We start from the raw sequence: 15,279 nt of genomic DNA, 5'->3' as shown, positions 1-15,279 counted from the left end.
CACTCGTACCGTTATTGTGTCTGCGTTTTTGCCACACATATTTAGTGTGACAGGCGAAAGGCAGATTGCAAGGATTGATATTTTGGCTTTTTTTTAACGGAAATCAAATTTGTGTTTCACAGATTTGTTAGTAAATAATATGGTTACACACTTTCACTTACAATATCTCACTAAATTGATGGTAAAGCTGCATTAACTTTTCATATTAAGATAACTTGTCCTTTGTGTAAACTTTAATTTGTTTGACCAGCCTTGTCCTTTTTGCTACATTTATGTTGACAGTTTGAATTGATTTAATGATTCACTCAATTCAAAATAGGTGATTAAGCATGAATTTTGTCCTATTTTATTGAAAAAATGCAGGCAAGATAATGCAGTATGAAATGTTCAAAATGTTGACATAGAATTTCAAATGATATATTCCATTGCTCATCTTGTCTAGCTGATGATATTGATTGTTGTCGCGGACTGATGACCAAAAAAAATATGGCCTGAACGAACGACTTCAGATAATTTACAATAAAATTCTTTTGGCTGTGATTTTCCCAACAATCACAGGTCTACAATTGACCATAACAGATTTTTCATTATTTACATGTAGCCTGAGAAGGTCATTGACCTTTGTTGCTCAAGAAAATTGTGCATTTAGCAACTCTATAGAGCAAAACGTTAACGCGAAGATACAGCGTATCCAAGGTCCATAAGCGTATCCAGAAAACATAATTTTATACCACACTACTGCCTATAGTTCTACGCCTGGCAGGTGATCTTCATTTCATCACACCAAGACCATTTCGGGATATAAATTGTTTCCAAGACGTCAATTAAATCCATCTCAGAATTCTACTTCATCTGCAAAAAGTGTTATGGTTTGGCGAAGGAAACAGGTTTCCACCTAACATCGTATCATTATCACATCTAATGCCTAGCCTACTGTTGTGGCTTTTTGGTGAAAAGTATCGTAAATATCACCAACACTGGTGAATTATTTTAAATAGCAACATTTGCCGATCTTTCTTTTCGGTCAAGCCATAATCAATGAAGCAAACAAAATGAAACATTTCAAGCCTCTCGTCCACTGTCGGTTCAGAAAACCTGTTCAAAACGCACACCCGTCTCTAGAGGGTTCCCGAGTATATGTTTACAGACAAGAACCAAAACACCTTAGAATGATGGTGCTCCCGCAGTTCTGTTCTGTACCGGTTTAGCAGTTTACTTTCGGCTGCGTCGACGTTCGTTTCGTGAGTTTGTCCCTGTTGAATTCGCAAAAGCATGCACTGGACCACTACACCATTACTGCTCATCGCTGCCATTGCGAGCCTCGCACAATCCTTTTTATGGTGGCCACTCTACGTTAAAAAGCAGCAATGGCTGCACAGCGCACGTCCGCCAGCACCGTCGTCCCCACCGACGCCGCCAGTCAGTCTGCCAGGTAACCACGTGCCGCCGCGAGCCGCAATGTCAAGCGTCGAATTATCGTGTCATTGAACTTTCTCGTTTAATTCACAGCTCAGGAGAGCTATAGGACAGTGTATGATTTCATAGTTGTTGGTGGTGGTACTGCCGGTTCGGTCATCGCTAGCCGGCTTGCCGAATTACAACAGTGGCACATTTTGCTAATTGAAGCTGGCGGTGGCCCAAGCGATAAGGATCTAAGCTGGAATCTTCAGGCCCAGCGGCAGATGGGCTCTTGTCTGGGTAAGTGTGTGTGTTGGTGCGATGTTAGATTTAACACTCAGCCAGATTACACCCATATTTATACCAATTTCAAACAGGTGCTCCAGAGCAGCGGTGCGAAATACCGACCGGCAGGGGATTGGGTGGCAATACGCTAACCAATAATATGCTTTACGTCAGAGGCAGTGAAGCAGATTATGATGCGTGGGCAAAACAGACAAATGTGGACTGGTCGTATCGGAGTGTGCTTCCGTACTTCTTAAAACTTGAAAATTTTCGCAAAAATGCTTCCTCGACCTCACGGCAGCAACGTGGAAAAGGTGGACCTGTTCCGATAGCGGGACTACGCGAAAAATCACCTTTGGTACGTTCTTTCATTTCTGCCTGCAACCGACTCGGGCTACGTACGGCCGATTATAACGCGGAAAGGAACCAAACCGTTGGGTTCGTTCAACTAACACAATACCGCACCAAGCGCATCACTGCATCTGACGCATACATTCGGCCCGTGAAACAGTTGTTCAACAATCTTCACGTCATGTCATCGGCACGGGTCACAAAGGTGCTGATAAACGGTATGAACCGGCAAGCGGTAGGAGTCAAAGTGCTTGTTAATGGCAAACAACGAAAACTACGGGCTGCCAAAGAGGTCATCCTTTCGGCGGGACCTATATTTACACCACATCTGTTGCTGTTGTCCGGAATTGGCCCCCGAGCGCAGCTGGACGCATTGCAAATTCCGGTACTTGCAGATCTTCCCGTAGGAGCGACAATGAACCTTCGATTAGTATCGTTTCCGCTGCATCTCGCAACCAATCGAACAGTGCCATACGCAGCGCAGAAAATGATAGAAGCAATAGCATTTTTAAGCACGACCAAACAGAACAGTAATACTGATCCTACACACGAGATTCTGTTCCAGTACGAACCACGCGGTACACTGGAATATTTTTCACTGGGGCTAATTCACCTTCGACCAGCGTCGAGAGGATTCGTGCAGTTAAACGCCACAAACCCTTCACGTAATCCCGTGGTTTACACCAATTTTTTCAGCGCCCCAAACGATATGGAGGAAATTTTGAGCGGCATTACCGAATGTCTTAATATTGTTCACAGCGAAGAGTTTACAAAGCTTGGCCTACAGTCCAGAAAGCTGAGCGTTCCCCCTTGTGATAAGCTTCGGTACGGCACGGACGAATATTGGCGCTGCGTCGTACGTCACGTAGGCCTTGCAGCCGATCAACCGTACGGAACCTGTCCTATGGGAAGGCAAGATAATAGACAAGCAGTGGTATCACCGGAGCTAAGAGTACACGGCATTGGGAATCTACGAATAGCCGATGCAAGTGTAATGCTTCCTGTTTCCAATGGCCATACCCAGGCGACGGTGTATATGATAGCTGAAAAAGCGTCCGATTTGATCAAAAGCTCTTGGGACTGGGGCAATGAACTAGAACGGCGCCGCTAGCTGTATAGTATGACGATTCAAATGCAACGACATTCGAAGGGTCGATTACTCCTAAATGTATGCAATCTGCGTTTCATCCTGATCGGGCACTGGTATAGGACTGGTATAAATTGAACCTAAGATAAAGTAGAAATAGCTTTAACATCATATTGAGAGACTCAACGGATCTATAAACTAAACAACCATCCAACCTTTAATATCATTTTTAAATAAATCCGTTAATTTTAAAATGAGAAACCAAACATTTTTCTTTTTATGATTATTTTCTCAAAAACATTTAACCATCAGATTCTTTCATTACTTTATATTTAGTAACGAAAATGTGCAGCAATAGGTCAAATTATATCGATTATTCTTTCAAGAATGTAGTGAAGGTGTCTAAAAAATATGCACTAGATATGATATTTAATTTTTGAATAATTTAATATTGAATATTAAATATTAAATATGTCCATTGAAAACATGCACCAAGTCCGTGGTGCGTTTAACAACTACATCATGTAACAGAATGGCCACAATAAAATTGACAGTAAAAATAATTATTTTTGAAGGTAAATTTTGCCTACAGACCCTTGGTCAATCACAGAGATGTCTTGCCCTCCTTTGTTAAAGCCAACATACGTGTCATGAACTTTTGTCATGTTTTCGATTTTCCTCATACAATTTCCGCAGTAAAATACGATGTGGTATGTGGTACAATAATTGAAAATACACCACATACATTTTTAATATTTAATTTATCCAAGCTCCATTGAAAGAATACAGACCTGCAAAGAGAAAAAAACAAGAATGATTTGAGTAAATATTTTATGATAATTAATTTAGTGTATTTAATATAAGCAAAAATAACCATTGAACATCACAGAAATAATAGTACTTTGAATAAACCCTTATAAGTTGAATATACTCCTTACTTTTAAAATTTTAAAAAGAAACAAAAATAATTCAACCCTGACATAGCTATGCTATATTAAAAATATATTGGTAAATCTTACGAACAGAAAAAAATCGTAAGAATTAATTGGGAATCATGAGCTTCACCATTATGAACTAATTACCACAATTCGAAACAGCATATGGCGAACTCCCAAAACTCACTTTTAACGGGGCAGTTACATTTAAACGTTAAAATTCTGACGTTTCCTTATTGTTGGTTGAAGGTTTTTTCCCAAAATAAAGAATAATTTCGAACTTCATTAAATGTTTTTCATCGCTTGGTACATCTCACTAAAATGATCATTACATAAGCAATGAGTACCAAACTGCCAGAATAACACATATAAACATTTTTAACGACCATAGGCTTCCGTTCGCGTAAGTATAACTTGCCAGAATCTTCTCTATGTTTTCAATGTACACCAGCCAAACGTTTAAGATCAACTGAAGGTCGCAGCTTTAGGGCGTCTTGTACACGAATTATTCAGCATCAAGCCAAAGCGATATCCAAAGTGAAGTTATAGACAACAATTGGCAGAAGATAAAAGTTCGTTTCTGTATGGACATAAGTCGCATACGCGGCCTATTTATTATTCTGTTTTAACAATTCGAAACAACACTTTTAAACAGATAGAAAATACATTATTGCATCGTAAGATATAATAGAAGAATAGAAATATCTTATTAATATCTTCCATTTACAACAAGTTACAGTTGAAATATTCGTTCGTGTGCTTCTTTTGGCCTCAGTCTGGCTCACCATCCAAACTCCACATGACTGATTCACTGAGACGAAACCTATACCACCACCTCCCAATTAAGCCATTTATTGTACAAACAACAGTGACAGCGCCACACTCTCCCACCATCACCATCAATAACCGAGGCCCCAAACACATATGCCGATGGCTAAATCAACTCAGCCGATAAGCATGCTCCGGTTCGTGCCTGTCTCATTGCATTGTCCCGGTATGTGTCTAACGTTGCAAACGAAACTGAAATCGAAATGTTTGCTTACGGGTTTTGCCAAAATGGTAAAACAAGAGAACTGTTTCAGGTCCCAGACACACGACCACTTCCGCCCTGGGAGCGTCTTCTTTTCCAAGTGAAGAATGTTGAACCAATAGGCTAGCGGCTAGTCGAAGCTATACATATAACGGTTATTATACTCGAAGGTTGTTGTTTTTTACGAACGTTGCTCACAATCGCAAGCAAAATAAATTCCTCCCTAGAGTTGTACAACTCCTATTCTGATTGCAAAAGCACCAACCCCCAAACGAAAATAAAACAAACATCACAATTCTTGACAAGCTACAGCGTACCGCGTATAGTGAAGATTTTTCCGGAACCGGTTTTCAGCCAGACACTCCACCCGTGCTGGTCAAAAATCAATTGCACCCGTACACTGCACGGCAGCCGCATCACTGTTGCACAAGGGAGTGCAGCCCGCTGTAGTACACGAATAACTTATGTAATTGCAATCGCTTTTCTTTTCACCCTGTCCGGGTGGTGGTGTACGAATACGAAGAGAAAGAACATCCTTACGGACAACGAACTTTGCTCCACGGCAGGCACAACAACCTCCTTCGGTGGCCAGATATAGAACCATCGGTCATTGGCTCACAAAGCACGACAACCTGTAGCTGCACTCGTTTATGCTAAAGCTTCGCCGTACTTTCTTCCACCGTGCGTTCTGGCCGGGTGGACAAAGAAATTCCACTGTTAGTCGAGGGCAATAAGCGATTAACGTCCAGCGAGCTCGCACCTCAGCGTGTGGTGCTTCAGTCGATACAAATGATCAACCGTAACCGAACGAAGGAGACACCAGCCACTGAAGCGGGCGGAGAAAGTGCAACGGCAGGAGCAAATCTCGCATCTCTACGTGAGATTAATACGAAGCTCCAGTAGGATTCGTGGCGCCTGACAACTGCTAAAACCGTCGAAACGGAAGATGTACAACAACAACAACAAAACACACACAAAGTTAAAACTGAAATTTCAAAACATGTTATGTCCGAGCACGGCGCACGGGTGAACAAACTTTTCTTCCGCGCGTTTATGAAGCTTCCTGCTAGTATGCAGGTTAATTAGTTGCTACATTCAACTTACAGTGCTTTTCGTTGTTTTGCAAGCCAAGGGATACATTGAACAGGTCAGTTAATGACTTCTACTTCGTGCCAAAAACAGAACGGGAGAAAGTTTACCGTTGACACCGATTTGGAACACCAGCGTGGTGTGCGAGCTGAGAAGTAAAAACAAAGCCCGACAACTTCTGACTTGACTGACTTGGGGTTTGACTGACCTACTAGTAGGGGCGGTTATGTGCGCCAGTGCGCTAATTGTTTTCTTTTTTTTTGCGACTCATACAACAGATAGCATTAAGCGCACAAAATAACACAACTTCGGGATAAATGAGGTCTTAAGACGCAATATTCGGTCATGATTCATACCAATGTTAGAATAAACATAAGTACTTCTTGAAAGTATTTAAAAGTCACATACATGAACTTATCGTTCTTTGGCAAACAAGGGCTATTTTGCTTACACCGAAAACACATCGTTACACTTTATAAGCGTCATTAAAAGAAAGCATTTTTTCTACCAAGACAACAACCTATCTCAATTTAGCTCAATCCTCGCATCAAAAAAACGAAAAAAACGCATCAAAAAACGACTAGTTGCTAGACACGCCTCCACGCCGCCTCAAACAATCAAATGGCGTGTCAGGAGAAAAACATTTCACTCGCAAAAACATGTGTTCCTATCCCAATGTTCTACCTGACACACCTCCAACACAACGCGAAAATTCGTTCTATTACATCTCCTCTTATGACATAGATTTTCAGCGCATAACATCCGATCGATCATAGCCAAGCATGCTGGTGAGGCGGTAGTGCAAAGGCCAACGACAACAACTGCGACACAGCAACTCATCATTCATCTTCGGGCACAAAAGCAACGACACGCATCCCACTCCCGACGGCAAAGCATGCGATCAACACACACGCACAGAGTCACGCCAGGTCTACCCCGGCCCAAAGTCATGGTCTTGGACGATCGTCCAACGGCTGCCAAGTTCATGGTTTTGTCCCGCTAAAGACGTACCAACGCTGATCAGTTGCGCTTGGGACACTGAGCAGAGTGGACACGGAGTTATCTGAGTCGAGTTTGTCGTTTGATCGCGAGCGTTATCCAGGATACGATCAGTGGGCTGCAATTCGAACAAAGGAGCATCATGAAGCATTTGTGGATCGCGGTGATCCTAATCGCGACACATAGTGCACTGACCGCGAACGGATTTTTTCTACTGCTCAAAACGCTGGCCCATGCTGGACGCTACATTAACGAGCATTATCCAGATGGTAGGCAACAGATTCGACGGTCTCATTCCAATACCTCCACCCTAGCTTTGTCAGAGCGCGAGTGGTATCCAACAACTGTTAAAGCTAAGTTTGTGCACTTTCAAACCGGACATCACTCCAACGATAGTCGCCAGCGGCTGGAACCAAACCGGAAGTGAAACCAAAGGCCATAATTTGTGACAGAAAAAAAGAGAAATTACTCCCGCCAAATGACAAGCGCAACGGTTTTCTCTTCCCTCGTATATTTTAATGATTTAACCAACGTTGTGTGATCGTGCTTTTGACGAGAAGAGAAAAAAGAGTGTACTTTTAGTAATGATTATGTTTGTCCTTCTTGTTCTACTTCTTTTTTGCGGCTAGAGGGCATTAACTACCGCCAGTCGGTGCCGGAGTATGATTTCATAATTGTTGGTGCCGGCGCAGCCGGATGTGTGCTGGCCAACCGTCTGTCGGAAAACCCGCAGTGGAAGATCTTGCTGCTAGAGGCAGGACCGGGCGAGAACGACCTGCAGAACATTCCGCTGCTGACTACCTTTCTGCAAAACTCTCAATACAATTGGGCGGACATTGCCGAGGCACAAAACAACTCCTGCTATGGTAAGTACAACGAGCGACTTGCTTTCGTCTCACGCCAGTCTGACACGATGAGCATCAATTTCCGAACCTCGCCGACAGGCATGATCGATCAACGGTGCAGTCTGCCGCACGGCAAAGGTCTGGGAGGATCGACCCTTATCGACTACATGCTGTACGGGCGCGGTAATCCCGCCGATTACGACCGGTGGGCCGCACAGGGCAACCCGGGCTGGTCACATGCCGATCTCTTCCCGTACTTTCTCAAATCCGAACGAGCGGAGCTGCGAGGTTTGGAAAATTCCTCCTACCACGGTAAGAGCGGTGAGCTGCACGTCGAGTTTCCAACGTTCCGCACCAATCTGGCGCGCACCTTCGTGAACGGGGCCCGAGAAGCCGGCCACCGCAAGCTCGACTACAACGGCAAATCGCAGCTCGGCGTCTCGTACGTCCAGACGACGGGGCTGCGCGGCATGCGCCAAACCGCGTACCGTGCGTTCGTTGAACCGGTGCTCTACAAACGGCCCAACCTGCACGTCCAGCCCTACAGCCAGGTGCTGAAGGTACTGATCAACCCCGACACACAGACGGCCTACGGTGTGACGTACACGCGACACTTCCGCAACTACGAAGTGCGCGCACGCAAGGAGGTGATCGTAACGGCGGGCAACATCAACACCGCCCAGCTGCTGCTGCTGTCCGGCATCGGACCGAGGGAGCATCTGCAAAACTTTAACCTGCCGCTCGTAAGCAATCTCCCGGTGGGTCAATCGTTCGTCGACAGTCCCGTTTTCAACGGGTTGACGTTCGTGCTGAACGAAACCGGGCAAGCGCTGCTGACGGACAGCCGCTTCCAGCTGCGTTCGCTCGGTGATTACTTCCGGGGCGAGGGCCCCCTGACCGTCCCTGGCGGTGTGGAGGCCATCAGTTTCGTGCGCACCGAGAACGCTACCACCGAACCGGGCGTGCCGAATATCGCGATCGTTTTCTCCACCGGTTCGCTCGTCTCCGACGGCGGGCTGGGTTTGCGCAAGGGCAAACGCATCAAGACGGCCATCTACAACAAGGTGTACCGCCCGCTGGAAACGCTGCGCAACGATCAGTGGACGGCTAGCGTGGTGCTGTTGCATCCGGAATCGCGCGGACACCTGAAGCTGCGCAGCATCAATCCGTACAGTGCGCTCAAGATCTATCCCGGCTACTTCGGCGCGGATCGGGATGTGGAGACGATGCTGGAAGGCATCAAGGAGGCGGTACGCATCTCGAAGTCACCCGCCATGCGGCGGTACGATGCGCGCGTCCTGGGCATCCCGCTGCCGAACTGTGAGCAATGGGACCAGCGGGAGGACGACTACTGGCGCTGCGCGATACGGACGCTGTCCAGCACGGCCTACCAGCAGCTGGGCAGCTGCCGCATGGGACCGGCCGGCGATCCGCTGGCGGTCGTAGCGCCCGATCTTCGCGTGCACGGCGTGCAGGGTTTGCGCGTGGCGGATGTGAGCGTGGTGCCGACCACTATTTCGGCGCAGTCGGCCGCAATCGACTACATGATTGGCGAACGGGCCGCAGACATCATTAAGGACCAGTGGGAGCAAGGGTCCAGTGCGCCCACCTCGTCAAGCGACCGCTAGTGATACATTAGGATAAGACACTGCTCAATAAATGCCGCTATTTATTTGTAAACAATTTGGGCGCTTTTGTTTGCCTTCCCCGATTGTCGGTCTATCGCGCGATCCACTAATGAAAGTGAAACGTTGCGAGTTTTGTTTGCGCTGCCAGCTTGCACTGCTGGCAAACGATTCGTTGGATGGATGTTTAAATTTGCTCTTTACCTTTCTTTTACCTTCAAACATATCGAACACACATTGTTTACATCGTGCGTAACGGTCTTGGGAGGAACTCTGTACGGATTTGTCAGCATGCCGAACGGACATTGTTTGAGCAAGCAGTTTTCTCAAGTGACTCAGAAGCATCACTTCACATCAAACGGCAGCTCACAGATTAATGACAAAAAATGGCCCAACGAACTTCTCGCGTACTTGAAATGAAATACACCGGTAGCACAAGTACTCTCGTGGTCCACTTGTCACCGCGCAGGAACGACTTACTTCCAGTTTAGCTCACATCCCATACGGATCATCTCATTTCAATGACTGTGAAGTATCAATTACGAATTGAAGTATACATATATATATATGCATTCAAATAATAACCAACCTTGCTGCTCTTTTTTATTGTCATTAGCCGTGGGAATTAACATCCGAGCACATGAGAGCGGGACGTATTTCGCGGTGAGAGCAACAAAGCTCATTGAAAAGTCGAACTGTTTTATGCTCGTCCACATCTAATGGCACACAAGCGTGTGAGAGTGAAACAATGCAATCATTTATGCAGATGCAGTGCCATTACTCTTCCCGCTGGCGTACTGTTTTTTGGGGCGAACAATCACAAAGATACCGACGACACAGCACAACAAAGGTGACACACATGTCCTTTTCCTATCCTTTTCGTTTCTCTTTAGCCGTACGTACCTACAGGTACCGGCTGGCAGCGAAACGAAGGTAGAGCAGCACCGTCGCACAAATGCATCATAAAACTGGCAAAAGAGTCATCATTTATTCATCGCGCACGTCATCTTACGGCCGAATAACAATGCTCTTCAACGGGAACACACAAGAATATACGCAGACAGACGTAGCCTAATACACCGAGGCGCAATGGCTTCCCGGGAAACCTCACTTTACATGAACAGAGAGCCTGCTTTTCTATTGCACACCAAACCCTCCCAGTTCAACACCCTCGCATTACGCTTTGAACGAAATACTCCATACAACCACCACTACACAGGCACAGGAGAAGGCTTTCCTCGTTTTCTTTTGCATAATGAGAGGGATGAAAAACGCAAGGGGGAAATTGCTGTTGCTGCTGCTGCTGCTAGACGACAACCACCGCAGGGTGAATTGTCAGCGCCCGTTCGAGAGGGTTGTACAATCTCACATTTACCACGAGGCTTACCGGTAAACCTCGGCAACTGTATTTTCCGCACGCGGGGGAAGGACATTCGTGCGCCGGCTTCTATCAAACCATTGCATATGCATCCAATTTCCCGGACGGTTGTCTTGGTTCACTCTTCACCCCTACGGTCATTTGCAGATGATACACCAAAATTGAAACCCCCGGCTAGGCTTTCTATTTCCGCCTGCCCGCTCCGGCACCCGCGTCTCATTGTTTTGGAACGCGTGCCACCCTCTGCAGCAAGCAGGAGCGGCGGCTCTGGCAAGAACAACAACGACGGCTAACCTACAGGCGAATTGCGCCTTAATGGCGGCAACCCTCGTCTCACTCACACTGCTCTGCTAGCGAGGGTGGTATTTCTCGTTTCTTTTTGGTTCTGTTCCGCGCCTTCCATGGTTGCCATGGTCCCCGAAAGGGAAACCCCCTTTGCGTTCGCCGATAGGAAGCCGAAACCGTTTACGAATGGTTCCGTTTGTTCTGCGGTATGTCGCAAACGCAGCCACGGCGGAAACGGCAATGAAACCCGTCGCATTCAATCTAATCGCCCCCGGTCGATGCATCACACGGCTGACGATACACTAATCGCCGTGATGAAAGATTATGATGAACGCTATTGCCAACGTCACCGAAACGGTCGCTTTAGTACGGCCATTAAATCGTTCCATTGCGGCATCAGGGGTGACGCTTGTGTGTGTGTATGTGTGGTTTGATGGGAAGCAGCAGTCAAAAATATTAGCAATCGGTAGACTAAACTAAACACCAACACCAATGCAAAACATGACTTTAAACTAATATGAACTAAATAATTTTTAATTCAGTAAGCAATTATGGATTCCGACTTGGATTCCAATTACCCTTTAAGAATGTTTTAAATATTTTATTATTTTGAACCTTTTTGCAAGTGGAATTCATTATTTTTAATTATTGACATTAAACGTGTTGGTATAACACTAGTAAACTACTATAGGTATCTTCTGAATGAAAAACTACATAATTCTTCGTTGAGCATAAATTTTAATAAAACATGCCAAAACCATTAAAAATGGCTTTCATTTAGCAACGGTTTCCGACATCCTGATTGATTTTTACACATTAATTCTCTGCCTCTGCTTAAAACTACAGATAACTTTCAAATAAACCGTATCTAACGAAGTTCCAATTTCCACTCAAAACGTACCAGCCGCAATCCAAAAAAAATATTCCTCCAAATCATTCATGGTTTTGAGTTTCCACCCCTTTTTGCAGGAAGCGCATCATTTTCAAACAAGACCTAAAATTAATTCTAAATAGCACACCACCCAACGTCCCCCTTACTAAAAGCCCACACACTACTACATCATGAACACATCGTTGTGACGCATTGTGCATAGTGAGAATAGAAGAACAAAAAAAAAAAACAAATATCTTCCACCCGACGGTAAACACTTGAACCCTCTTCTCTAAAAAACCAACCCCTTGCGCCGTGCGGGTCGGTCGGGCAAACTTCTGGCGCGGGTTAGATACCAAAGATGCGAATCCTTCTCCCGGGTGGCTGTAAATAACACACTCGATAACACAGCCCGGCGCGCCATCATGTAGCGCCAGGCAGGCTGGATTCGATGCAATATTTAAAATATGAATATTTACCCTCACAACTCCATTCGTACGCTTGTTGAATAACGGTGGGCCATCAACAGCCGAACAGAAACAATTTCCCTCCCACACCTGTATTGACCTGCCACCATCCTTCTGTTCAGGTGCATGGTTGGATGGTTTAGTTCCTCACTGGCCGAGCATAAAAAAACGACCATAAAAGATCCGACACCAGTTCGTCTTTCTTGCCACATGTCCGCAGTAGCTGCTGTAGAAAAACAGGGAAGCCAGAGACGTTTGAAGTGGATCATCCCATACTAATAAAACCTGTCTGCCACATGCTGTTGTGCCTTTACCCGCACAACGACATACATTTTGGGAAATCAAGAAGAACGTAGAGAACGAGTGTCTATGTAAGCAGCAGTAAAACGTAAAATTTGAAAATTGTTCTTATTTATATCATCTGAGACTCAGTCAAAGAGGTGTAGGGGAACCTGGGACAAAATGGTTAGGTGGGGCGAAATGGCCACCTACATTATTGGCAAATTAACAAGTTTATTGAAAAACATCAATTACAATGTTTAAAGCTCACCATGAACGTTTCATAAACTAAGATTTCAAAATAATTGAATAAATTAGCAAATAAATTGTTTGCTCAAAACGATGCAATTTTCACCGTTTCGAAAATAAGCTATTCGTACGAATGTAATATATAATTAGAGAAAAATAGCACTGTGTATCCAGGAACATGATAGCTATTTATTTATGATTTACGTGAAAAAAGTAACCATTTTAAATTAAGTTAAAATTTTACATGTTCAAGTTTGTAATATATTTCTTCTTCTTCTTTGGCACAACAAACGCTGTCGGTCAAGGCCTGCCCTGTACTCACTAGTGTAGTGAGCTTGGCTTTCAGTGACTTATTTTTACCATAGCAGGATAGTCAGTCCTACGTATGGGGACGCGGTCTATTCGGGACTTGAACCCATGACGGGCATGTTGTTACGTCGTACGAGTTGACGACTGTCCCAGACCAGCCCAAATAATATAATAATATATTTCACTTGGGACAAAATGTTCGTTCGAGCTTGGGGCAAAATGATTTGTATGTTTTGACAGGAGCAACATGATGAGGTTGTGGTATAAGCTAAGGTCGCTACAATATACTAGTTTTACATAAATAAAACTGTGCTGTATGTATTACTAACAACACGTGAAATGTTGAAATATTCCAGCATTTAATTTATTGAAATTTATTGAAATTTAACAAAACACGTTAAAACAAAACTTCAAACTATATCCTTACTATTTTACCTAGATGCAAAAGCTTAAACCAACGCCTAAAGTCCAATGTTGTGATCCATTTTGCCGCTTTGTTTTGATGTGTTTTGACATTTCGTGTAAGACCATTTCATGACTATTGACGTTGATTTTTAGTCATTTTAAACATATATATTTGTTATTAATGCGTAAACTTCTGATTGATTTTCAGGAATAATACCTTGAAGTATCGATTGCCGTCAAAATTACAGTGTAAAGTGGTTTAACCAATAAAATACCAATACTAAAATGCTTAACAGGTCCATTTTTCCCCGCTTTCTCCTACACAAAATGTATCTAAAACGATGGCATAGGTGCAAAACAATATCAGCAAAAATGGACATTCATTTAAATTTATCCTACAGCACGATAGAACATGATCTGCAAACCATCACTCGATTGTTTTTGTTTGTAATCAAAATTCTATTTTTAAACCCCATCCTAACTGAAACGTTCTCCACCAAACACCGACAGTTCACTGCGGGCAATCCATCAGTCCAGCTCAATGTCCTGCTTTAAGCCTTGCCGATGTGTCCTGGCGGTTGCTGCCGTGGGGCTACGGGCTGTCCAATCACAGCCTGCGTTCGACCCAGTTTGAGCGAGCAAAAAATAAAAAGAAGCCTCCAATACTGCAGCATCCGTCCAAGCGGCAGGAAATAGCGAACATCCGCGACAACTCCGGCGCTGGCACCGCCACACCACGCTGACCACCCAAACGCGCACCTTTTTGTGGTAACGGCTTTTCCACAAACCAGCAGGAGAGTCCACCTTTCTATTAGCTACCCTTCCACGTCCGTACAACTCGCTACGTCCTGGATTCGATTCGACGAACGCTTCGCAGATGAGCAAAACGGTAACATTTAGAGCAAACCAGGCCGGCAGCATCACGCAGCAAAGTTCACTGGGCAGAGTGAAGGTCGGAGTCGGAGTGTGCTGGCCGTGCCAAAGAGGAGATGTTCCGGCCATGGGGATATCCAGTAGAAACATCACTATTGCAGCTATTTTTAGCCGGCAAAACGACGCTATGACGTCAACGAACTGTTGACGGGAAGGAAAACTGTTTGCGTGTGAGTGTTGTGGAAGTGTGGAAAACTTAACATAGTATCACACTGCGCGTCTATGCTAAATGGGGAGCACACGACCTCGTGGGAAATGGCAAAAATCGTGAAAGCAATGGAGCAATCGAACAAATCAAATCAGTTCAGTTAGCACGTGATGGGCACATGGGTCGATGGGACAGTGCAAGCAAATGTTTTGCTCGGCTTTTCATCTTAACTTGTTAGTGATACGACACAACACACAAATGTTTTGCTGGTGGAGTTTTACGAATATTTCCGCCAAATCAAAAGGGTTGAT

General features: G+C 44.7%; 2 protein-coding genes across 16 annotated transcripts in view; one reads left to right on the top strand and one right to left on the bottom strand.

Annotated features, from left to right (window-relative positions):
* LOC1268733 (flotillin-2) overlaps window positions 1-15,279 on the bottom strand; it is a 161,293-nt gene that overhangs the window by 141,016 nt on the left and 4,998 nt on the right. The window lies entirely within an intron of this gene.
* LOC1271517 (glucose dehydrogenase [FAD, quinone]) lies at window positions 7,167-9,702 on the top strand. Its single transcript, XM_061649016.1, has 3 exons — window positions 7,167-7,443; window positions 7,804-8,040; window positions 8,119-9,702. The coding sequence occupies exons 1-3, from the start codon at window positions 7,317-7,319 to the stop codon at window positions 9,645-9,647; spliced, it is 1,893 nt and encodes a 630-aa protein (XP_061505000.1). The 5' UTR covers window positions 7,167-7,316; the 3' UTR covers window positions 9,648-9,702.

The sequence above is a fragment of the Anopheles gambiae genome, chromosome 2 (genome assembly GCF_943734735.2).
Source record: "Anopheles gambiae chromosome 2, idAnoGambNW_F1_1, whole genome shotgun sequence".
Lineage (NCBI taxonomy): Eukaryota > Metazoa > Arthropoda > Insecta > Diptera > Culicidae > Anopheles > Anopheles gambiae.
The sequence above is the reverse complement of the archived record's forward strand: the minus strand, read 5'-3'. Positions and strand labels throughout refer to the sequence as shown.

Coding starts and splice junctions, on each gene's coding strand:
- LOC1271517 (XM_061649016.1), top strand. CDS start 7,317: ATGAAGCATTTGTGGATCGCGGTGATCCTAATCGCGACACATAGTGCA. Junction 7,444..7,803: donor TAACGAGCATTATCCAGATG/GTAGGCAACAGA, acceptor TTTTGCGGCTAG/AGGGCATTAACTACCGCCAG. Junction 8,041..8,118: donor ACAAAACAACTCCTGCTATG/GTAAGTACAACG, acceptor CCTCGCCGACAG/GCATGATCGATCAACGGTGC.